The sequence below is a fragment of the Canis lupus genome, chromosome 4, assembly GCF_048164855.1.
Source record: "Canis lupus baileyi chromosome 4, mCanLup2.hap1, whole genome shotgun sequence".
NCBI classification, from domain to species: domain Eukaryota; kingdom Metazoa; phylum Chordata; class Mammalia; order Carnivora; family Canidae; genus Canis; species Canis lupus.
The window spans coordinates 74149708-74175215 of NC_132841.1; the positions used below are offsets into that span (position 1 = coordinate 74149708).

At 38.9% G+C, this 25508-nt stretch overlaps 3 protein-coding genes and 1 long non-coding RNA gene across 21 annotated transcripts in view; 1 reads left to right on the forward strand and 3 right to left on the reverse strand.

Annotated features, from left to right (window-relative positions):
* RAD1 (RAD1 checkpoint DNA exonuclease) overlaps positions 1-25508 on the forward strand; it is a 60842-nt gene that overhangs the window by 1920 nt on the left and 33414 nt on the right. For 5 of the 13 annotated variants that reach the window (XR_012030289.1, XR_012030292.1, XR_012030290.1 and 2 more), the window contains exons 1-6: positions 1384-1452; positions 11734-11998; positions 13277-13385; positions 14891-15149; positions 17153-17251; positions 17563-17617. Coding sequence is in view for 9 of the 13 variants with exons in the window: in XM_072824964.1 (XP_072681065.1) it covers positions 1409-1452; positions 11734-11998; positions 13277-13385; positions 14891-15149; positions 17153-17251; positions 17563-17617 (831 nt within the window). In the remaining 4 variants the exon portion in view is untranslated. Of the gene's footprint in view, positions 1-666; positions 732-1383; positions 1453-11168; positions 11363-11733; positions 11999-13276; positions 13386-14890; positions 15150-17152; positions 17252-17562; positions 18712-22880; positions 22923-23542; positions 25230-25508 lie in introns of those variants that run through there. The other 8 variants (XM_072824959.1, XM_072824960.1, XM_072824965.1 and 5 more) reach the window with 6 other exon arrangements.
* On the reverse strand, positions 1000-11114 carry BRIX1 (biogenesis of ribosomes BRX1). Its single transcript, XM_072824958.1, has 10 exons — positions 10887-11114; positions 7283-7394; positions 5913-5956; positions 4201-4271; positions 3887-3936; positions 3686-3759; positions 3487-3537; positions 3254-3355; positions 1652-1780; positions 1000-1411 (listed from the first exon to the last, which is right to left on the reverse strand). The coding sequence occupies exons 1-10, from the start codon at positions 11043-11045 to the stop codon at positions 1142-1144; spliced, it is 1062 nt and encodes a 353-aa protein (XP_072681059.1). The 5' UTR covers positions 11046-11114; the 3' UTR covers positions 1000-1141.
* LOC140632674 (uncharacterized) lies at positions 8480-10873 on the reverse strand. Its single transcript, XR_012030302.1, has 2 exons — positions 10610-10873; positions 8480-10101 (listed from the first exon to the last, which is right to left on the reverse strand). It is a non-coding gene; the product is annotated as an uncharacterized lncRNA (long non-coding RNA).
* TTC23L (tetratricopeptide repeat domain 23 like) overlaps positions 17837-25508 on the reverse strand; it is a 62804-nt gene continuing 55132 nt past the window's right edge. For all 6 annotated transcript variants that reach the window (XR_012030286.1, XM_072824953.1, XM_072824955.1 and 3 more), the window contains one exon: positions 17837-23601. The gene's annotated coding sequence lies outside the window, so the exon portion shown is untranslated. The remainder of the gene's footprint in view (positions 23602-25508) is intronic.

Sequence of the window (25508 nt, forward strand, 5' to 3'; positions counted from 1 at the left end):
CAAGTGTCATTATTTCACTGTTGTTTTAAGTATATGAACTCTGACCTCTGGTGAAATACAAAATGTCTTAACATTCGTATCTTTTGACTTGAGTTCCACTTATACGAAACCACAAGGGTGATATAAAATAATTTACGTCAAGAAATGTTTGCTATAAGCACCCATAAGTTAATAACTGAAATATCCCACAATAGGGGATAGATTGTATAGTTACGGCATAGAGTGGAATACTATGCAATTAGTCATGTTCTATAATAAAGACATGGGGAAATGATTAATATGAAATAAGTGGGTCACAGAACAATACACACATGATCCAATCCTGTTATGGATATGTGTATGTAAATCAGTCTGCCTCTTCAGCAGCTACCTGTCCATGGCCGCTAACACCCAGAATCTTGTCTTTCCCTCTTACTAACTAACCTCCAGGATATAAGCTTCCTGCTTTCTGCCTCAAACAGTTCTTTCATCAGGAGAGAAACTCAAATGTTCCAGTACCCTCTAACTACTGTTCCATTTTCCTTCCTCTTAATTATTAACTCAAGCAATTTATACCCACTGCTTCTAAATTAAATTTGTAATCTACAAAATACTTTCAACACATATATTAAATCCTTTGATTCTCTAAACCTAAGAATTTTTATTGTGCTCTTTCTTGAGGTGAGAAAAAAGGATCAGGGATTACCTTTTCCAAGGCCTCTTGCATTGGTGACTCAGGGACTCCGATCTCAGTAAGATGTTTTTTCTTTCTACCAGTCTATCTGCAGGTTACCGTCCGAAATTATGCTCTCAAAGTGCCTAAAATTCGTTGTTTTACAAGTAGCAAATGACCCAGTAAATCTGTTTCAATTTCAGCTTTGCTAAACCCAAAATTTAAATCCAAGAAATCAAGGCTAAACCTGAAGTATGCTGAATTTTAAGTAATATCAAACTAGCTTTGAAAAGAAAAATAAATTAATTGATGAGTTCTGGTAATATTTAGAAAAACATACACACCACTGAAGCCACGAAGTTTAATTTGGTTTTTCTGTCTTAAATGCCACACTAATGAGATGTAAGGTAGTCCTGGATAATAAAACCGTATTTACACACTGAATACAAAATAAATATAAAATTACTGAAAAGTTAGTTATCCACTGATTCATTTTGCACTGCCACTGTTCATCTTCTGTTTCATTTTTCTTTGCCTTTTGTAAATCCTTTTCTTTCTTGCCTTCAAATCCACTTTTGGCTCTGGTTTTACCCACTGTATTTCTATCGGCTTTTCATCAGCTGGTATAACAAAAACATCAGCAGTGGGATCGTGTGGAAGAATAGTCTTTGGTTCTTTCTTTTTCATTTTCTGTGCATCTTTCACTTGTTGTTTCTCTTTGTATTTTGCAGCTGTGATGGATCTTATGATACGCCGATGCTAAAAACAAAAAAAAATATCAGATGCATTCCAAATATATGGTGAGAACATTCACTTACACATTTTTTCCCCCTTCATTCTTGTCATTAAAAAAAGTAGTAATTTGCAAAAATGTGTGCAGAAAACAACAACAACAACAACAACAAATTTAGTTTCATACTTAACAGAAATCGCTTGACAGAATCATTCTGGCCAGAGTTCTGGGCATTGAGGGACCACCAAACAGCAAAAATAGCTTACCATGTTTGGTGACTGGTAGTTAGGATTTTCATATAAAGTTGGTCCTCCAAAACTTCCCTGGAAAATCTTTATGAGATTTAAGACAAAACGAGGTCCTATTTCTACAAGAGCAGCATCTTCTTCTATGATCTTTAATAAAAAGGAAACATTTCATTTTGGTTTGGATATATTGTTCCTCAAAGATACACTGGTTATAACCTCATCACAACTATGCCCCAAAGAAGTGAGAACCAATTAAATTAAGGTGAAAGTGAAACCTGCCAAGTGCGAAATTCTCACTATTTTCTGAAATAAATTACTAGTTATAGATAATTGTCACGGGAAAATTACTGTTTTTCTCAGTGTTTCTTTTCAAATTGAGTAATTCCAGTTTGGTCCTTATCTTGCTTCTTACAGTGCACATATTCTTGAAAAACTGTGGTTAAATTCATTTTTAAAACTGCGACCACAGTAACAAAATGTATTAAAGTAACCTGTGGAGAACCTTTTTAAAATTTAAGTCAACCCCTAAATTGTGTTTATACATCTAATTCACATCATGTTAAAAGGTATATAAAAGGATACCTGGCCCAATTTATTCGTGAATTAAAGGCAATTTCTGAATTCAAAATACTAGCAATGTTGGTTCATGTATGCCTGCCCTCAGAGGCTAAGGGGATATGTTCAACTCACGTTGCAGGGTGTCCAACATACTACCACGTGCAGGAATGAGCCCAGATTACTTCATATGTTGTCTGAAACTGTCTTGCTGTTCTTTCCACTTCTCTACCTTTCTGATTTATTATCCTGCCGAACTCCTGCTTCAAATTTCCAGAATCACCTCTCCTCCTAAATGAGTCACCGTATGACTCATCTTAGAATTCTCAGTAAATGCATTCTATAGGGATCATGTTTTTCTAAGTCCTAACAATGTCCACTCCCAGATTCCCACCTCTTTGGAGAAACTTTTATTTAGCTAAACATATATAGTTGCTTTTTCTTTTTAAGATTTTTTTTTTTTTTTATTCATGACAGACATAGAGAGAGAGGCAGAGACACAGGCAGAGGGAGAAGCAGGCTCCATGCCGGAAGCCTGACGCGGGACTTGATCCCGGGACTCCAGGATCGCGCCCTGGGCCAAAGGCAGGCACTAAACCACTGAGCCACCTAGGGATCCCCAACATAGTTGCTTTTTAGAAAACCCTTACTCCATACCAACATAGCCTAGAAATAAGTAAGTAGAGAAGTAGTTAAAGTATGAGACAGTTGTTAATTGCTATAAGTCTATGAGGGCAAAAAGCTATTTAAAACAAAGGAAATAAATAGGGGGATCCCTGGGTGGCTCAGCGGTTTAGCGCCTGCCTTTGGCCCAGAGCACGATCCTGGAGTCCCGGGATTGAGTCCCACATCGGGCTCCTCGCAGGGAGCCTGCTTCTCCCTCTGCCGGTGTGTCTGCCTCTCTCTCTGGGGGTCTCATGAATAAATAAATAAAATCTTTAATAAATAAATAAATAAATAAATAAATAAACAAACAAAACAAAGGAAATAATTATTTGCATTTTCTACAAATTCTATATAATCTACTTCATTTCAAAGTGTAATTAAAAATTAATTAAAGCTAACCTGAAAGTTCCGAAACCATATCCTATTATCCAAAATGGTGAAAGTAAACACATGGTCCACAAATGGTTGGCTTTTGGGATGATACCGTGGTGTACTAAAGATCTAGTTAAAAAAAAAAAAAGATATGTTAATTTCTTATTCTACCACATATCATGTATGTTTCAGATAGCTAATTAACAAAAAGTCCAGAGATACTCCTGTTATTAAAAATACTTTCTAGAAAAGATATTTACCTGAATTAAGAGTTCTTTTAACAAAGCATAATGTGGTAATTCATCAAAAGCCTACAAAAATAAAGTGAACATATTATTTGACAACAGTGTCTTAAAATTGTATTTTTAAATTTTAACTAACTGAACTACACAAGCATGTCCACTAAACAACTATGCAGAGTAAGAAAATTAGACCTCACACACTAAATGAGAAACTTACTGGGTCAAATGACAAAAGGGGCCGAGAACCTTTCAAACAGTTTCCAGTCATCTTTAGCTCAGCTAGGGTATGAACTAGAAAAAAATATAACAAAAGTAGCTATAACTTTGGCACAATTATCCCAAAAGCATGATTTTCAATTTTGTCATAAAAAATTTTTAAACTAAAAAAAAAAAAAAAAATTAAATTGAGTCAACTTACTGTTTTGAACAAGGAATTTAGCAGATGGTCCATGAGGTGAATTTGAAAGCCTGAGAAACATGAAATTGTTCAACTAAATAGAATTTAGAATATAGTAAACTACTTCACAGTTTAAAAGACATTATGCCATGCTTATAACATCCATATATTAAATTTTCTTTAAAGGTTTCAACTTCTGTGAAATCAAATGACTTTGCTTCATCCCCTGGCCCAATCTTTTAACATAGAAGACTGAAAGCAGTCTGCAACCTAAGAGATACAAATAAGTCCATTTACAAGAACAGTTCTACCTAAGTCTCAATACATTCTCTTACCACATATAGAGATCCTGCTTTTTCTTAGCTTCAAAATAGATACATTTATTGCAGTTTTTCATTTCACAAACCTAAACAAAGTATAGAAACATGAAATAGATAATAAAAATGAGAACCAAAGCATTAATATCTAGATTCCCCCAAAAATACTTAAGCAAGTTAATAGGCTACAAAGGCCTAAATCTAGGTAAATTCACAAAAGGAAACATTTAAAATCCCTCTTAGGTATTCTAAGGCAAACTAGACACTCTGGCTTTTCTTCTGTTCACTGGGAACCCTATCTCCCACCATACTCCCATGTACAACCTACAAAGAGTAAAAAAGGATGCCTTAGGGATAAAGCACACTACATTTAGCCTCACCAATCTTAGGACACACAGTCCTTCAAGAATCAACTACATCCATTATAATGGTTATTTTTATTTCTAACTCTTTAGTGTTCTGATTTTTAAGCTTAAGAAATTTAAGATTTTTCTTCCTAATCTATACTATCATTTCTTGATTTCACTTCTGTGAAATCACTAAGGGATGAAAGGCAAAAGTTAGAAAACCTATTTAAGTTGAATTAAACTTCTACATCTTGACAGTTTATATTACTGTAATATTCCTAAAGTAATATAGCATTCATCAACTCTCAACTACTTGTGACTTTAAACCTAACAACTTTAAAAAACTCTTAGGTCCACTGCTTTTGTTTCTTATTGGATTTAGAACAACCAACACTTATTGGTTGTTTTCTAGTTTAGCCTCAGTTGCTGGAAACTCAGACCCTGTGTTTTTCACTTATCTTCACTTGAAATCATACTTGTTTGCGGACTAAATCCCCCATTAGAATATAAGCCTGACTGGACGACAGGGGCATTGTTCTGTTAAAACAGTTTTCACAGCCTTGAAGTAAGGCCATATATAGCACGGGCTCAAAAATTCAAGCTAAATGAATAAAAGAAGCCTTTCTAATAGTGAAAGAAAATGATCTAAAAATACAATTCCTCTAAATTTTTAAAAGTTGGCTTTAAAATATAAGTTTAGGGGCACCTGGATGGCATAGTTGGTTGAGTGTCTGCCTTCGGTTCAGGTCATGATCAGGTCCTGGGGTGGAGCCCCACATATTGGGTTCCCTGCTCAGCAGGAGCCTGCTTTTCCCTCTCCCTCTGCCCCTCCCCTGCTGTGCTCTATCTCAAATAAATAAAATCTTAAAAAATAGTAAGAAATAAAAGTTAAGTATCCTCAACAATACTTTAAAAATTAAGAGCAAATACCACGTGTATCACCACTTTCAATACTGGCAAAAACATTTCTAAAATGTGTAGTTTTAAAAATATTTAATGGACTTTTAATTTATTTTGTACGTGTTGGTAGTTTTTAAAATAAGTACCCACTATAAATTTAGCACTGTATTGTACCTGATGAGAAAAAAAAAATAAAAGAGAAACTTTGTCCTTTAGAAATGTCAATGTTTGGTGAGGTAAGACAAATATAAGAATGACCAAGAAATAATTTATACTGAATCACTAAACTGTGAGAGATAGTGAGTATATAAAAATTTATAAGCAAATCATTGAAGAGTTAATAAAATGTCTGAGCTATCTTTTACAAAACAATTTAAAAGTCATTGAATAACTTATTGTATAATGAACATCTTTAGCGTCCCAAAATATTTTTATTCCTAAACAGTGTTCCTATATTTTACTTGAACTACTATCTAAAATTACCTCATTAATGACAAACAATTTGTCTTTACGATCCATTTTTGTATCTAAAAAGAAAAAAAAGAAAGTAAGTAAGAGATTTCAAAGCTACTTCAAACAAATCACACATGCTTTCTAAAAAAGTACTGTTTTTACAATCTTCAGTTTAAGAGATTTTATTAATTTTCAAAATTATTAGGCCTAAAAACACATGACCTCTTTAAAAATCTTGTTACTTTTTTTAAATAAAAATGACTGAATAGAAAACAGTCCCACAACGGGCTCCCTGCATGGAGCCTGCTTCTCCCTCTGCCTGTGTCTCTGCCTCTCTGTCTCTCTTTCATGAATAAATAAAATCTTAATTAAAAAAAAAAGAAAACAGTCCTCAAGAATCATAAACTATGTTCTAAGCAGTGGTCTCCTGTCAACTTTACATGTTCTATAAGTCCCTTTCAAATATGGAAACACTCTTACAAACAGAACACTATGTTCTAGGATTGCAGTTTAAGGAACACTTACTGAAGAAAACTAAAATTTGAACTGAAGAAGATTTATTTTAATTTTGAATCACAGTTGTCAGGAAAATGGATTAAAAAATGGTTTTAGATCACAAAAAAAAAATTAAATCTCTTAGAGATATGAAGATGTAACAGCAGACTTTGAGAAACAGTGGTCTAAGAAACAAAATTATTATCTAGAATTAAAGCCAAAAGCTCCCCTCAACAAAGGCACAAAAACAGCTCTATGATGGTACTGCCGCAGTTCTAACTTAAAACTTCATTTGCCTGAAAGATACACCATCACTAAAAAGAATATTTTGGTATTTAGAAGTAGGCTGAGCCCCACCTTAAAGGTGCTTCAAATCCCACTATGGTCCATTAACTTTTAAATAAGAACAGGTTTTTGTTTTTTTAATGCAGATAGTGGGGGACCTGGATGGTTCAGTGATTAAGAGTATGACTGTCCATCTCAGCATTGTGTGTGAGTTCAAGCCCTGCACTGGGCTTGGGCTCCACTCGGAGTATGGAGCCAACCTTAAAAAAAAAAAAAAAAAAAAAAAAAAAAGCAGATAGCAATACATAGCAGTCACCAATTACTTGGAAGGACAAACCAGCTTATCACATCTGAGAGCACTACAATGAAGGCATTCCTGGACCTTCAAGAAATGTTTTGATAATAATAGGATACCTGAGAAAGTGAAGGGAATGTTTAATGAATTTTGCAAAGAATTTCTAACAAAATGTGAATTGGAAAAACCTTATCACTGTTCTGAGGCAACAGAGTTCTTTACCTGATAAGGCTGAATAAATGACAAGGTTAAACAACAATTTAAAGTGAGAATATATAGACAAGTTTATAAATAAGAACTTTTAAAGTGTATGATATAAAAGCACCTGCTTTAGAATGAGGCATCAACATTCTCAAATCTTGCATTAAATGTCTTGTTCTGAAATTTATTCCTCTGGAAGAAAAGATGAGAATCCGTTCCTTATTTTTCCACTTGCCCTAAAGAAAAAGAAAATGTTAAAATTTTTAAAGCTCATACTGAACCTACCTTGGTTTTTTAAAGATAGTTTAAAAGTATCTAGTTTTTAAATACTCCATCATCCTCTAATGTATCAAGACTATATCCTTAATTCTGCCTCTCTCTCAGGTGTATAATTCAGGGAACTGAGATGTTTATATATACAATCTTTCCATTTTTTTTTTTTTTAAGATTTTATTTATTCATGAGAGAAACAGAGAGAGAGACAAAGGCAGAGACACAGGCAGAGGGAGAAGCAGACTCCATGCAGGGAGCCCGACGTGGGACTGGAGCCCAGGTCTCCAGGATCAGGCCCTGGGCTGAAGGCGACGCTAAACCTCTGAGCCACCCGGACTACCCTCCACTCCTGATTTCAAACAAACTCCTCAGTCAAAATTCCTTTCACAAGAAAACTTTAATATTAATTTAATATTTACTAGATTCCTATCAGGAGTCAGGCACTGTTCTCATATGGGAAAACAGAAAACAAGCAAGCAATAAAAAAGACATGGAGTGGGATGCCTGGGTGGCTCAGTGTTGAGCACCTGCCTTCAGCTCAGGTCATGATCCTGGGGTTCTGGGATACAGTGAGTCCACATCAGGCTCCCCTCACAAAGCCTGCTTCTCCCTCTGTGTCTTTCATGGATAAATAAAACAAAACACAACAAAACAAAACAACAAGGAGGCAAGAATAGTGTGAAACCCTTATTTCAATGCTTTGCCATTTTCATTTTGTCTATTGTATATGACAGATAACAACATGGCAAACCATCATGGCATCATGTGATGATGCAAAAAAGCAAACTTTATTGAAATAAAGTCTTATAGATGAAGTTATATCTATAATTTTATCTTATAGATGAAATTTAGATCCCCTATCTAAAAAAGCAAGCTAAAATAGCCCTTGGTTCTAATAAAATAACACAGCCAATGGAAAAGTTAACTCCTTGTATATAAGGTAAGTAGAGACAAATTAATAATCATAAAAAGCTTCCAGGTAGCAGGCCAAACAATCCTAACAATCTCTCAGTGGTATTCACTGACCATGACTGCCTCCCAGAAATGCTTTCCTTGTCTTTCTTCACTTTTGGTTTTCCTTCTTCCATCTCTCCAAAACCTCCCCTGATGCTATAAAGATATTTCCTGGGCAGCCCCTGTGGCGCAGCGGATTAGTGCCACCTGCAGCCTGGGGTGTGATCCTGGAGACCCGGGATCGAGTCCCATGTCAGGCTTCCTGCATGGAGCCTACTTCTCCCTCTGCCTGTGTCTCTGCCTCTCTCTCTCTCTCTGAATAAATAAAAAAATCTTTAAAAAATAAAAATAAAAATAAAGATATTTCCTAGCCTTCTTCTCTTGGTTTCTTCTTCTCTCCAGAAGTGAGTTCTCATAATCATTCCATAGCTTCAACTGTCAAATGTACAGAAATGTAAAGAACTCTCACCACTTTTAATAACCCAAGTATTTGACTTAATACTACCTCAAATTCAACTCTAGAATACTAAACCTTAAACATAGCAAATTTCCTGTTTATTTTTCTAACGATGCAACCATCATTTCCATCCCCCAGGTTTTGAATCATCTATTTGCTCTATTCTCCTGTATCATAAGCACTACCAAATGCTGTCAATTTCTTTCTCAAAAGAACTCTTACTCCATTCCCGTTCACAGTGCCTGAATTCAGATCCTTATCATGTCAAATCTCCTAAATGGCTAGCCTTCCCAGACAGGAGTTTCTCCAATTAAGTTTGGCCAACTAGCACCAGCTTAATTTTTTTTAAAGCACTGTTTCAATCATATCCTTAGCCTCCCAGGATCTTCTAAACAAACTCCAAAGAACATAGCTTTAACACTAGATCCTAAAATACATCTCTATTTTTCCCTCACTAATTGCCCTAAATCAACCCTACCTTTGAGCTAACTGGCTCGTTTTTTCAGATTTTCTGCATTTTTCCTCCGCTTCAATGCTTTTGATCATTTTTTCTTCTTTGCCACTGTATTGTTCCCTCTCATTTTTGAAAACTGAATTCTGAAATTGTGCGCTTACTTTGAGATCCAGCGCCAGGGCTAAATCTCATGATCCCTTACCTGACTTGTCTTAGGGTAAGAGAGTAACCTCTATCTTCTGTACTTCCACAGAATTTCTCATTTTATGACTCATGTCACATATACTATCATATTTCCTTCCAGGTTAAGGGAAGAGTAGCAGCACTTTCAATTTTAATTTGAAAATCTTCTAGAAGTCCAGCTTATTCGTCACAAAAATTAAATCACATTTTCTTCCTCTCAGTTTGCAGATGACAAAGGAGCTCAAAATATGGACGTTAATTAATGTCAGGGCTAGAATTTAAACTCGCCTTTCATTCCTCAGAGCTAACTCCTTTCCTAGTGCTTTCCACCATACACTGTCATTTATCACCTACTACCTGCCAGAGTACTAACTAGGCTAAGGGCCAGGAAAGTTGAAAGAGAACCAAAACAGAAATAAATCAAAGACCATTTCTGCCTCCACAGTATCCAATCTAGGGTAAGGAAAGGAAGGAAGGCCCAACAACTTGTGTTCGCCTTCTTCTGAATACAAACCATAAACTTACATGAATTCTTAGTTTCCTTCGAAACTCCCAACACTATCGGAAGTCACATTCTGGTTTAGCAATCCCAAAGCCAGAGGAGGCCTGACTGCGTACAGCGCTTGACATGTGACAGAAGTGTGAATACAAGGAGAGTTCATTCTATCTAGTCTAGCTTCCAACATCCCTTAAGAGTTAAAAACCTGATCAGACCAGTCAAAATCATTGTCCCTAGGACAGCAAGTCTTCAAAGGACCGCTTAACAAGCTTCAGGATCCCCGACTGACAGTAGCTGACTATGGCGGAAGAGCAAGATAGATAGATTAGATAGATGGATGATGGGTGGGTGAATAGATAGATGGACAGCAACTCTTTAAAGGACCGCTAAACAAGCTTAGACTAGATAGATAGATAGATAGATAGATAGATAGATAGATAGATAGATAAAGATTAGATAGATGGATAGATACACCGCAACTCTTTAAAGGACGCTTAACAAGCTTCAGGATCCCCGACTGACAGTAGCTGACTAGATACTGGAAGATTTATACCCGATAGCGAGAAATAACTTTAAAAGGAAAGGTAGTAACACCCCCAAGAAGAAGAAAAAAATGAAGGAGACGACACACCACGGGACGGAACACCCCAAAGGCCGCTTCCCTGCGAACCCCGCAAGAGCTCCGAGGCCCGCCCGCTTCCTTGGCCTTGGCCTCCGCGAGGGCGGCCACGTGCACGAGAACCAGCTGTAAGCACCGTGGTCCGTCTGACCGGGAAAGAGAGCCGAGGCCGAGCTCTGGCAACAGACAGGCAACTCCGAAATCTGCAAAGCTCTCACGAGGTTGGCGGCCCCAGGGAAGGCGCCAGAGCCGCAGGCGCTGGTGCAACCCGGAGGTTATCCCTCTCTACCTTGCACACGGGGCCTGGGATACGGCCTCTCTCCTCTTCCTCCGCCTCTTCTGCCACGTCGCCCAGCTTAGCTGGCTGCTTGGAATCTTCTTGGTTCTTTCTCGGTCTCTTGGCCTGAACCGCCAGGCCTCCACGCCGCTTCCTCTTGGCCGCCGCCATCTTGCCCGGTCGCCTTCGGTCTCGGCTTTCCTTCCGGCGCGGCCGCTCGCTCCCCTTTCCGATCTCTATGGTGCTTTGCGCCGGGCCCCGCAGTCCCCCCGGCGCGGTGGTAGGCTCTTCCGGTCTCCGGTAGGACAGGCGCGGCGCTCTAGGCCGCCTCCAGCTCTGTGGTGACGGTGGCCGAGGTGGCCGTCGGGTCTGAAAAGAGCGGCGGGAGCCGAGCGTTTCCTCCCCGGCTGCCCGGGAGGCGCGGGGGGCGGGCCTGCCGGGGGGCCCGGCTGCGGAGGGCTCCCTGGCGCCCGGATCCCGCCACAAAGGTGAGGTTTCCGCGTCCCGGGATCCCGGGACTGGTAAAGAGATGCCGCGTGTGTGCAGGCTGGGGAACGGGGTTGCCTGGGGCCCGCGCTCCATCCCTGTTCCGTTAGCGGCAGAGTTGGGGGGCGGGGAGGCCCGGTTTGGCGCGGAAACTGGTCCCCCGGGAACTGCGGTGCTCACAACTTGCCCTGTGGTGCTGGCCCCTTGCTAGAGGCGGGGAAATCGTAGCTTGGAGGAGTCGTTCCCCCCCCAGAGTCACAGAGAGCCGAAGTGGCAGATGTGGGGTTCAGCCCTTGCCCGGCGGAGTTGGGTGCCCGGGCCGCCTCCGCCCGCCTTGCCTGCCCTGCCCTGACCCGAGTCTTGCGGTCCTCAGGGCTTCGCCGACCCGCAGCGGCGCGTGTGGCCACCGGGAGCATCCCCTGGGGCCGCAGGAGCCGAGGGCGATGCCCCTCCTAACCCCACAGACCCAAGAGGACGGCGACTACAGCCTGGTGGCCAGCCTTGACAACGTCAGGCATCTCTCCACTATCCTGAAGGCTATTCATTTCCGAGATCATGCGACGTGTTTCGCCACTAAAAACGGAATCAAGGTTACGGTGGAAAATGCAAAGTGTGTGCAAGCAAATGCTTTTATTCAGGTATGGAAATAGGCGTCTCTCTCATTTCTTCTTCTTTTTTTTTTTTTTTTTTATTCGTAAGAGACACAGAGAGAGGCAAGCTCCATGCAGGGAGCCGGACGTGGGACTCGATCCGGGGTCTCCAGGGTCACGCCCTGGGCTGAAGGCAGGCGCCAAACTGCTGAGCCACCCAGGGATCCCCGAAATAGGCGTCTTTTTTTTTTTTTTTTTAAGATTTATTTATTTACTTATTCATGATAGAGAGAGAGAGAGAGAGGCAGAGACAGAGGTAGAGGGAGAAGCAGGCTCCATGCACCGGGAGCCCGATGCGGGACTCGATCCCGGGTCTCCAGGATCACACCCTGGGCTGAAGGCAGGCGCCAAACTGCTGAGCCACCCAGGGATCCCCGAAATAAGCGTCTTTTTTTTTTTTTAATTAATTTTTGCCTGTTTCTTATAACTTTTTTTTTTTAAGATTTTATTTATTCATGAGACACACAGGGTGAGAGAGAGAGAGAGGCAGAGATACAGGCAGAGGGAGAAGCAGGCTCCATGCAGGGAGCCTGACATGAGACTCATCCCAGGTCTCGAGGATAACACCCTGGACTGAAGGCGGCGCTAAACCGCTGAGCCACCCAGGCTGCCCCGAAATAGGCGTCTTTTAAGTGATTTGCCAACAGTCCTACAGATGGCAGGTGGCCGCGTTGGGATGAGAACCCAAACATTTGTTTCCAGAGTATATGGTTTTGGCAACTACTTCCCTTTTCCCTTTTATTGGTTATAATCCCTCCTTACAAAGTGATATATGTATGGTTCACATAGGATTTCAAATTTAATCCAACATTTTTTTTAACACTTAAGTGCATAGTGTAACCTCAGATATAGAGGGATAGATAAGACGTGGTTCTTGTCCTCAAAAGAAATTGAAAATCGGTATCACTGATGCATTATCAGATTGTTTGGCTGTTTTCCGAAGGACTTGAGCCCTACTGATGGCCACAGAAATGAGACAAGGGGAAGTCACGTGGGACAATAGTTTAGATCCAAGAACCTAGATGAAGGACCTTTCCTGAAGTTTTGCATGGTGCTGAAATCAGTTACACCTTAACTACCGAGTAGTAGTATTCTAACTAATAATAGTTGAAAAAAGTCTTAAGATGTTTTGATCGGTAATCAGAAATTATTTTCATGGGGTTAGCGTAACATTGTTATTTTTAAAACATATAAAGTGAAATCTAGAAACTTTTATGTGAGTTTTCATTAATATGTATACATTTTTATGTTTACGTTTTTTCACAGGCTGGAATATTTCAAGAGTTTATAGTTCAAGAAGAGTCTGTTACTTTTCGAATAAATTTAACTATCCTTTTAGACTGTTTATCTATTTTTGGATCAAGTCCTATGCCAGGTGAACCATTCTATTATCATTATAATGACACAAAAGCATTATACAAATGGTCAGAAAAATACAGGAGAAGTTATTAGAAGTAATAAACAATATCTTAGAAATTGCAAATTTATCATTGGTCATGATCATGGATTTCAACTTCTCACATTAATAGGAAGTATGCTATGTTTTTTTCATATTTACAAAAGTGTTTATAATTTTTTTAATTTACAAAGTTTTAGGGGTTTTATTTCTTTTTTTAGATTTTTTTTATTTATTCATGAGAGGCAGAGACATAGGCAGAGGGAAGGGAAACGCGGGCTCCCTGTAGGGAGCCGGATGTGGGATTCTATCCCAGGATCCCGGGATCACGCCCTGAGTCAAAGGCAGACTCTCAACCACTGAACCAGCCAGGACCCCCCGTTTTAGGGGTTTTAAATTTGAACTGACCAAGAGAAGACTTTGAATGTGTATTATCTTTAACATTGTAAAATATGTATTAAATGGTGTTTTCCCCTAACTTGTTCAGAATTATACAGTTTAGTGGCAGAGAAAAACAAACTAATTCTCACACCTAGTTTACTGTGTTAAAAAAGTGTTTGCTTTTATTTCTTTAAGTCCTATTTATAAATTGTCTATTTCCTGAAATGTTTAATTTTAAAATATTTACATGTTTTATTTTTTTTAGGAATAGTGAATTCGGTTGCTATGGATATAAAACTACAAGGAATCCCCAGAAGAACGATTTTATTTCACAGGAAAGGAATATGGAGATTAGCTAGGGAAAATTCAGTTGTGGTTCTTTAGAAAATATATTTTAATTTTGTACTGACAATTCCGTTATTGTTAAGTATACATTTTTCTAATGCAGCATTCCCTAGCTGGTTTTTCATAAAAGCACCTGCCTTCCCCTATTCTTCTTCACTGTAGCTCTCCATCTAGTAAGAGGAAGGAGCTAGAATGTCCCATCCTATTCCTCCTCCTCCGCTAGTGATTTGTAGTGTTAAAACCCACACTACCATTAACCACCTTCTCTTTTTCTCTCAATTTGATCTTAAAGTTTGAGGAAATGTAAATAGTATCTCCCAATAGAAAAGGTTGGAAGGGTCCTTACACAGTAGATACACTGACATTATCAAAGCAGTCTACTGTCGTGCACATTGTACCGTTGAGAAAGAGCATAGTTTATTCTGCAGTAATTCTGTTACTTGCAATATTGGTCCATGTAGATTCTTCATCCTGAAAATTGTAGGTATATAAAATCAATAAGCTATTTCTGAGGTGTTTTTGGCAAACTGGAAAATGATTTCAAAGAGTTAAATTTTGTTCTGGTTCCTAGTTCTGTTATTATTTGAATTGCCTACATATGTCGTCAGGGAAAATATGATCCCTTCTTATAAGGAGATAGATATAGATATATGCTAGAAATTGGGCAGAATAGAATAATCTTCAAGAGTTGTAATAATCTTAAGAAGCTGAGCATACATTATAAAGCTAAGCCCAACATATGATTTATTACCTTGCAGGGACTTTAACTGCACTTCGGATGTGTTACCAAGGTTATGGCTACCCTTTGATGCTCTTTCTAGAAGAAGGAGGAGTGGTGACAGTCTGCAAAATCAATACTCAGGAGCCGGAGGAGACTCTGGATTTTGATTTCTGCAGCACCAATGTCATTAATAAAATTATTCTGCAGTCAGAGGGGCTCCGTGAAGCATTTTCTGAATTGGATATGACGAGTGAGGTCCTACAGATCACCATGTCTCCCAACAAGCCTTATTTCAGGTACTTGAACACAGAGGGCAATGATAGTTAATATTGTAGTCTGCTCTTTCTCTGCTTACACATTTGCTCAGGATGCAGAATTTTTATCATCCCAGCTCATAGAATTTTCAGATCTTTAGAGAGCTTTTACTCTTCATAGTTTTATAAATCAGGAAACCTAAGGTCCAGGAAGATGAACTCAGTATTTAAAGCTTCATAGTTTTGGTTTGTAGGTAAGTAGCCTAGTCTCCTACTTCATAAACTAGAGGTCTTTTCATTGTACTACTTACTGGTATAGATCAAGTTACATCACAAGGAAAATTTGGTCTTAAACATTTGGGAAAGGTGTTTGTATCTCTTTCAAGTTAGTACAGGATACAGAAGGAAGCAGATGTTTTCTGTACATGGTTCATTCACTGAGTATCTATTAGTCACCTCCTGTGTGCATGTCTACGTTTTAAAGCCCCTAAGAGAGGAACAGCTTAAAATCATGATGGGGAGAAGATATATATGACACAGCATAAAAGGAGCAGAATTGCATGCCACTAAGTACCAAAATAATTAACAGAGACGCCTAGGGAACAGTACTTGAGTACTTAGGGGGTATTGATCAAGGTAAGCTCCTAAGGGAGGGCAATTTTCAGCAGAAATACAATGTCAAAAACTATCAAGCTGTTCCTGGTATTTTGAACCAACAAATTATGAAATTTTCAGGATTAGAATCCATTTGGAGAGAGGATTTAAATAGTTCTTCTGTTTTGAAATACATCAGAATATTAAAGTGTAAAGGAGGAAAAAATATGAAAGAAATGTTCTTTTTACATCTACTCTAGAAGCTGTGGGCCCTTATGACATTCGGCAGTTACAAATTTGAATCAAGGTTGGTTACATTGTTAACCAAAATGGTAAATCAGTGAAACCCTACTTAAACAGTGATATGAATTAAAATTCTGGGCACTTAAACAGCATATTTTAGAGGATCCTCACCTGAGTGATGCCTGTGCTGACACAGGTAACTAGATGGATCATGGTATCTTTCATCTCCAGTATGAAAAGTGATTGGGTCATGTGGAACTGGGAGTTGAAATTTTTCTCTGGATTTGTTAAATTTGAGGTGTCTGTAACACTAGGGAGTAGTTTAACATACAGAGTTCAGGGGATAGGTCTAGACTGGAAATTTATTTATTTTTTTAAAGATTTTATTTATTCACAAGAGACACAGAGAGAGAGAGAGGCAGACATAGGCAGAGGGAGAAGCAGGATCCCAGGGATCACGCCCTGAGCCAAAAGCAGATGCTCAACCGCTAAGCCACCCAGGCGTCCTTAGACTGGAAATTTAGATTTGGGAGTCCTCGTCATGGCTGGGCATGGATGAGATGGCTCAGAGAAAGGTTACATTAGAGGAGAGAAAAGGTGGCGCCTGAGGAAGACCAGCAGCCACTGTGCTCACAGTACTTACCAATGTGTTAACCCCACAGCAAATAATCAATACATTCTTGCAGATTAAACCTTTACATTTAGAAATTGTCTACACACAACCTGCTAATACTGCCAAGCAAGGAAAACCATGAAACAGCCTGAAGAGAGGTCTAAGATACAGAAAAGCCAGGATTCCTGGGTGTGGCGGTAAGGATGGGGAATAGGACTCCAGGCTTGCCGATGAGTTAGCTCAGGGTCTTCCATCACTCCTCAGCTCTCTCCTTTTGTATTATTTCTGATTTAAGGATGGGGAAAGGTATCAGAATAGAATTAAGGTAATGAAATTGAGGCAGACAACCCTGGATTCCTTAGGTGATTCATTTTTCCAAAGCTGTTTATTAGGTGCTAGATCTTCTGACCTCCCACTGCACCCTGCAGGAATCTTTATTACTGTAATTGGTATAGTGTATTGTCAGCATTTGTTTACGTATCTGTTTCATTCACCAGAATGAGCTTCTTAAGGAAGTGTCTTCTTTACTGAGATCCTAATGGGACTTATTGTTGGACCAATGGATAAATGAATCGCTCATTTTTTTTTACTGTAGGTTATCTACTTTTGGAAATGCAGGAAGCTCCCATCTTGATTATCCCAAAGATTCTGATTTGATGGAATCATTTCAGTGTAACCAAACCCAGGTCAACAGGTCAGTTCTTAATATATTGGTGATGATGGTGAATATCGCATATCTATTAAATAAATGTAAAACTTTGAATCTTGCTAAAGGTATACTATCTAAATAAGTAGTAGAGTGCTGGGTTTACCTGGGGATTTGGAGTTGTGATAGTGGATGAAATTGTAAAAATGAAAAATATTAGCAAATTGGACAAATATTTTATTTTATTTTTATATTTGTTACTTGGTAGTTCTCGGCTAATTTTTGTCCTTTACTTGGAGTTATGAGCACTGCTTCAAGCATGTCCAAATAACAACTGCTTTTTATTTACTCCTCTACAGATACAAGATTTCTTTACTGAAACCCTCTACAAAGGCCTTAGTCCTGTCGTGTAAGGTATCTATCCGAACAGATAACCGAGGGTTTCTCTCATTACAGTATATGATTAGGAATGAGGATGGACAGATATGTTTTGTGGAATATTACTGCTGCCCTGATGAAGAAGTTTCTGAATCAGAGTCTTAAGTATGGCATTCACTGTGATCTCTACCTGAAATAGGTCACATTCTCATTCTGGGTTTAGTATCTCCATGATATTGGATTTTTCTAAAGAGAAGAAGCTGGAGGAGATGGGAACAAGGTCCATGTATCCTAATAGTTGCTGTGTATTTTGTAAGTAAATGTTTCCATGGAGTCACACATTACCCACTACTGGACTGTGCTGTGGTTCCGTCTTTTGAACTCATGGGAATCATTATGAGTCAAGATGAATAATCTATTTAAGTCAGACATTTCAAGAGTCTAAAAACTTTACATTTGATGAATCCATACCTGAAATGTTCTTTTATTTATTTACTATTAGAAAAGGCAGCGGTGTGTAAGTATTGCTTATTAGTTTGAATTGCAAAGAATATATCTTAACGCAGTGGGTCTTCAAAGTGTGGCACCTAAACCAACAGCATTGGCATTACCTGGAATCTTGTTAGAGACTCTGGAAGTGAGCCAACAGTCTGTAGCATAGAAAAATTCCCCCCAGGAAATTCTGATGCATGCTAAAGTTTGAGAACCACTGTTTTGAAGGATACTTTTTTTTTGTTTTAATGCATTTAATTGCACGGAAATTATTGCTTTTACATGTGATTTCTTTCCAAATGTTCTGAAGTTTAGGCTTTGCCAACAAGTCTGAGTAATTAAATGATTTATTTTTATTTTTTAAAATGATTTATTTTTAAAGTATGTATTTTAAAGAAAGCTATAAACAAGATATAAAGCAGACCAGAGTTACAGAATTTCTTCTTGTTCTCTGCCACTGTTCAGTGCAGTAAGTACTGTAGTAAGTACATATTAGATACCTGCTATTCACCCATAAGAGTTTCTCATCCAAACAAGATGTAGAAAAGCAGCAATTAAGTGGTTTTGCACTTTCTTGGGTAATTTTCAGTCAATTCTTATGGTGTGTAGATATCTAATAAAATGCAATACTAAGATTATCTGGCTTGTTTTCTAGTAGAAAAAATATATAACTAAAATAAAGTTCCAATGAGCTGTGTGGTAACAGCTCATTGGGTAGGCACTGTTGGCCTTTGTGGGTGAGACAGTTTTTCATGGGGGAAAAAACTCATCCATTGCAGGATTCATTGGGCCTCCCTGGCCCCTACCTACCAATGCTAGTCTTTGTCTTTGTGACCTGTGACCACCCCCCCCCCCCAAACCCTGGTATTTGTGGTAAAGAACAGTTGAGTAATATTAATATTCATCAGAAACATTCATCAGAAGGGTGTATTTGGAATCCTGCCTTAAAACAGGCCACATGGCATTAGAGGAGTTTGGAGAGTAGTTCAAACAAAGCACTTCAGGAAAACGCTCCCCCAGAACAGCTGTGGGCACTGCTCCCGAGTCCATGGGCAGGCTGGGTGTCTAGCCCAGAGTCACTACCTGATAACTACTAAGTCCCCCAGGTAACCTCAGGATGCCAGCTGGCACAAAAAGAGTTGGAGTTTGGTCAAGTGTAGGACACGTTTAAGAAGGAAATGAATGAATCTACTAAATGTTGTACAAATACTTTTTTAGATAAACATCAAGAACAGAAGAAACCTAAAACATAATTATGAGAATATTTAATCAGAATTTCAAGGACTATAATTTTCCTTTAAAATAGGGCAGTTCTTTTTGGCTTTTGTTCACTGGAATGTCCTATACCTAGAACAGTGCCTAATATATAACATGTTCAATAAATATTTGTTAGATGAGAGAACCTCCATTCAGGCTATCTTTTAGCATCTTATTAGTCACTATTTAATTTCAATTATTGAGCTCTGAATTGATTTCAATCTAAGGTATTTTTTAAAAGTTGGACCTGTGAAGAATTTAAAATATATATTGGTTTAATAGGGAGAGACTGACTTTTGCACACTTAAGACAATCATTTTAGCTGCACATATCGTTAGCTATTTATGCTTCATAAGCTAACGAGTGTAATTGTTTCTACATCACACTACACGGTACTGATTTAACAGAATTTCCTATTTAGTGTGTTCTCTTTGACCTAGGAATTTACTAGTTTAACTTTGCTTAAATTCCTATGAAAGTCCGCTAGGGGGAGTGCTTTCTCAGGCCGACCAGGAGGCATGGAGACTACAAATTCACGTGTCACACACAGAAAAATAGAATCTTATTTTTTAGACCTTTAGTTTTACTGTTTTTGAAGTTTATCTCATTTTCTTATTAAATCATGCTCACTACAGGAATAGGTAGTTAATTTCTCTGTTTTTAATGTTTTTCCGTGTTTGATGATGGTATGCCTCCACCTGGAATTGATGAAATGATTCAAAATAAAAAATAAGATGATTTTTAAAATTCTACTTTTGTAATAAAAAGTCTTGTAACACAATCACTTTTTTTTTCAGATTTTATTTATTTATGAGAGACACACAGAGAGAGAGAGAGAGAGAGAGGCAGAGACACAGGCAGAGGGAGAAGCAGGCTCCATGCAGGGAGCCCGACATGGAACTTGATCCCAGGTCTCCAGGGTCACGCCCTGGGCTGAAGGCGGCCCTAAACCACTGAGCCACCAGGGCTGCCCCATAATCACTTTAATAAGAAGCCACAGAGTTTCTGTGGTGTATCAAGTAGTCCTGGTACGAATTTGTTAACAATTGCTAAAAGGGCATCATGTGGCATTCTTAACAGTTTAGACTGGGGGATTTTTCAGAACAACATACTCCCTTCTTACTTTCCCTGTCTTCACACTGACTTCCCCTTGTCCGCACCTGAAGCAAAATCTACTGAGTCCTGAGAAATTGAGGAAATTCTATAGTAGTTTTTCTTTTCCTAATTCTATCATAGGTACTGTTTTCACACACAAGTCGGGTTAACATGCACCCAGAGCAGCTGGCAGCTCTAACATAGATTTCCCGCTCCAGGAGTGGACAGCTGGTGCCCTAATCAGAGGTGCCTTGGGCAGCTGTTCCAGGCATTTGTGTTATCCCTTCTCAGATACCACCGGAGATTCTGATAATTAGTAGATTAAATGTTTAAAGTAGGTTTTACTTTTGAAATTAATAGCTTGTTGATCAATATGATAGATAATAACAGTGGCTCTCATGGGCAAAACTAGAGGTATTCAGATTGTGTGAGATGATTAAATTACGTCAGAGTAGTTCCCTATGCCTGCATGGGAAGGACATGAGAATCTAGTGAGGCTTGTAGCCTGTACAGTTAGGCGTGGTGCCTAGGCTTGACCCCTAAATGGTCTTGCTTCCTGCCATTTTGTCCAAGGACTTCTGGTTGCTTGTTGCTGACTGGATTAGGACAATCTCACCTCTGGAATATTGTGGAATTTGCCTTAAGTAGACCTTTCGTGGTTACTGGTGTGTGAGCTACCAAAACAGAGAAATAGGACTTCACTGACCTAAAGGAACAGGTTGCATAAACTATGCTTGCTGAAAAATGTTTATTAAAATCTATGTGGGGGATCCCTGGGTGGCTCAGCGGGTTAGCCCCTGCCTTCGGCCCAGGGTGTGATCCTGGAGTCCCGGGATCGAGTCCCGCGTCCCGGCATGGAGCCTGCTTCTCCCTCTGCCTGTGTCTCTGCCTCTCTCTCTCTCTGTATCTCATGAACAAATGGATAGAATCTTTAAAAAAATAAAGTAAAATAAAATAAAATCTGTGGGACTGTTTGATCTGGGCTTGATTGTTTTTTTTTTTTTTTTTTTTTTCTAATTTGGTACAGAGATTGTAGGAAAATAGCTAACCCTTATCCACCTCAAAACTTTCAGTGCCTGTTAGTTACTTTAAAAAGAATCTGAAAGTTGTGAATGACCTTATTGACTCCGATCTGTTAGAAACATCAAGTGTTTGATTGGGGTGGATTATCCAGATTGCTGGTTTCCATTGAATGAATTTAGTTCTCATCCACAGTTTTCCAAGAGAGAATGCAACTTTATATTCGGTTTTACTGAGTTGGCTATTTCCAAGGTGGTTTCTTAAAACTTGAGAATTTCACAAGATACCAAACTTTTAAAACTTTTAGAACCAACAAAAGTAACAACTTGTTATTTTGTCAGCTATGAAGATATTAAAACTAGCCACCATTCATTATCACAACCATTTCATTAAACATTTTAACATCAAAATCTCACAAAATGGACTATTAGCAACTTTGCATTGATGGTAAACACAAGAAATATTTAAATATTTAAAACCTATTTCAAATGCAAAAACGGAATTACACCATAACATTTTATTTTAATGTTACACTCATGCTTTTCTTCATTGATACACGTTTGTCAGTCTAGAGATTTTAAGACTTTTGGACTTTTGGGGTCTCCCAAAATAGGAAATTTAAAACATTTTAGTGTCCTGTCCAGTACTTTTGTTTTTTTTATTTATCACAGTCGTTGTTGAAAATCCATTTTCATCTGGATATGTGAAAATGGAAGCAATGCTTCTGAGGCTCGTTTAGTCAGTTCAGAATATTCTGGGTAAGAAGAGCAGCCCCATCTCCAGAGAGGGCAAATTAGCAATGACAGACTGGGCAACCAGTTCACAAGCCTGCAGAAAAGGTCAGTGGGATATAGCTGCTTTCAGCCAGGGCTGCATCCTGGGACCCTGGCCCTGAGTCCCAGACTGAACATATTCTGGGAATTAGCTAAGGGGGAAGACACCTGCAGGAGGAAGACTACTGGTCTACAGACAAGCCGGGGGTTAATCCGTATATAGGTACTTAGGCCACAGCAGCACACTACTCCCCACTACACCTTGCTTGGGTACTGGTTGCTCATTAAGTTGTACAGACTGAACAAAGGACTGAAATAATTTTTTTGAATGAAGAACCAAAATGTGGTTCTTACAAGCACAAAGTAGAGCTGTTGTTAGAAGGCACTTGGATGCCCAAAGACAGTCTTGGAACTCCATTAATTCTGCTGATGTAATTGAGAATCGATGAAGAGGGAAAAGAAAAGTTTATATTATAAATTCACAGGAATCTAATTTCTCTTTTCTCCCTGGGTACATGAAGACAGTAAGGGACATGATTTGAGATTGCCAACATTTTTTCCTAGATACACATTTGTTTGGGGTTGCAGGAGGGGGAAGGTCAGGATTTCTTTTTATTTTTTATTTATTTATTTTATTTTTATTTTTATTTTTATTTTTTCAGGATTTCTTTTTAAAACAACCTTGGTGAACATTCCTGCCATAACAAGTCTCTCTAATCCACTTTGAGGCTGGGGGCAGCATAGTGAGATGGGAAGTAATCATCTGTGATTCAGAAAATCAGCTTCATAATCACCAGGCTGACCTTGAACAAATCAATCTATCTTGTCCCTAGCTCCTTCATTTATAGTAAGAATCAAAAAGTCCTTTCTGACTCAACATGGCATGAGACCAGGGCAAATGTTTTCAGATCAAGTGTTTCTTCACAAGGCAGTTTTAGTGACCTGAAACAGGTTATGACTAAAAGTACTTCCAAATATTATATTAAAATATTCACCAATAAACTACTTAGATATTGCAGAGTCTTTTAAAAGCCAGAACTGAAAAAGAAATGAAATTTGAGTTATAAAAGGGAATTAAGCAAGGTATTGGAGTCCCAGCCACTAAGAAACTAAAAGCGTTTGTCTAAAGATTTCTAACCCCCCTCCTCACCCTAAGTTATAGATCAGGATTCCTACTTTCTAAGGAGCCTTGAGTATTTTACCTGTAATGCTGATAAGTAGACTTTTTTCCCCCCTCCTACAGTCCTTAGTTCTGCTTTTGATCTCCCATGGCTATCAAAGTTGATAAATATGTCTTGTGATCCAAAATTTTTGTTATCAACAGGTCGGCTTTATTGTTGGCTATCTTGTGTGGAGGTTTTCAATTTACTGGTAATGGAAGACCTAAAGGAAAGCAGAAAACCATTTGTGCATTTGTCTTCGTTCTTGCCTTCTCGGCCAGCTCCAAATCACTGGTTTGTTAAGCTAGCTGGCTGAACTCAGTCTGAGGGCAACTGTTTGACCATGTGCCCACACCCCAAAAATGCTGACTCTTCTAATAGGCCTCTAAAATGATTCTAGAGTCTTAGTTTTTCTCCCTGAAGAGCAGGGAGCAATTCCTTTGATTCAGGTGGCAGCCAAGGATGTCTTAGATACCTGGATTGCCTGTAATCACAGCTGAAAAAAACTGCTTTTAATCACAGCTGAAAAATTTAGGGTCTCTTACATTGTTCATAGTTTTCAGGTGATCTCATGAACACACAGATTTTAGAGCCTGGAGGCCCTGTTAAGTGCTACAAAGAGGATCTATCTTCCCCATTTCCAGCCATTAAGATTCCCATACTCTGATTTTCTAATACTGGAGAAGTTGGGCTGGAGTTAGAAGTAATCTGGTCCAAAAGAAATCTGGTCCAGAAACCTGGTTTCTATTAAGTGTTCTTCAGTCATCTCCTATTTAGACCTCAAGCCTGCAAAGTGTGGTTTTCATAGCCCCTATTTGCCTGAAAAAAAGTATTTGTTCCACAGAAACATGAGACCCAAAATTTTACAAGACTTTTTTTTATATGCAAGTTCCATCTAAAGACTAATTCATTCTCTGTCTACTACTGACTGCATAAAATACAGAAAGCTATCTGGCACTTTAACCTCCTTCTCAGTAAACCAAGAGATAATGTGGTTTGAAATCTGAAGAAGAAATAGGCACAAATTAAGTCAATTGCCCAGGGTCTCATAAAATCAGAGGTGGGCAAAAATCTGAAGGACCTCTGCTAGGGAGTAGAAATCTGCCCGGGGCCTACTCTCCTCCCGCCACAAGGTGGCAGGATTCCCCTTGCCTGAAATCTCCAGGTCACTGAAAGGACACTGATTTCCAGCCACAGCCTGTACATCATCTTCTTTGGGCTTAAGGCATTGTGTCACACTGTCTGTTTCCAAGCGCTGATAAGCTCCGGCTCACTTTTGAGATGTTAACGGCAAAATGTTTTCCACACCAGCCTGGTGGTAGCTTTTCAGCAACAATAGTTACCAACCTCCTTTTGCTTCAAGCACCCATGTTGTAACTAGAAAGTAAGAAACTCAAAGCCCCCGCTTCAGTAAAAATAAAAATAGCTGCTATTTGTCACATGATTGCTACGGGGCTGGGCACCCTGCTGACGACTTTCCAGACATTTTATTTTCACAGCAACACTAAGGGACAGGTACTATTCTCCTCTCCATTCTGTCGATGAGGACACAGGGTAACATGCAGCTAGAAAGTGGTGGTAATGGAGTCTGAACCCAGATTTGTCTGTCTCCAGAGCTAGCTCCCGGCCGCCATGAATCATAAAGAAAAATTAGTTCACAGGGATGTATTGAAGTCATGTTTCTGTGATCAGATAAAATAGTTCATTGGTGAGATAGTCGTGTTCACAGACTTTATTATGTCCTGAAGTGGGGCCCAGATTCTTTACCAAACTATAAAAGCATTCTCGTACCCTCAGTTCAAGCAGGCGCTGCAGTACCCCTTGCTTTAAAATAAAACCAAATCTTTCTTAGTTTTTCTACTGTGGTTCTAAAGACTCTTATTTGCCAAAATTTAAATCACTGACCATTTCAAAAAGAATTCAGGTGTATAGGAATAGTCTTTTTTAAAAAAATTAATTTGTTTTCAACATGCCAATGGGGGAGTTTAGTATATTGAAAGTTCTGAGAAGCCCAGGAAATGAACGTGTGTCACTTTATTTATCCTACTTTATTTTTCTCTAAACCAATCTGCCCAGAGCCTTTCTCCCTCCTCCATGTAGGCAGTGCAACATCCCTTGCAATCAGCAACA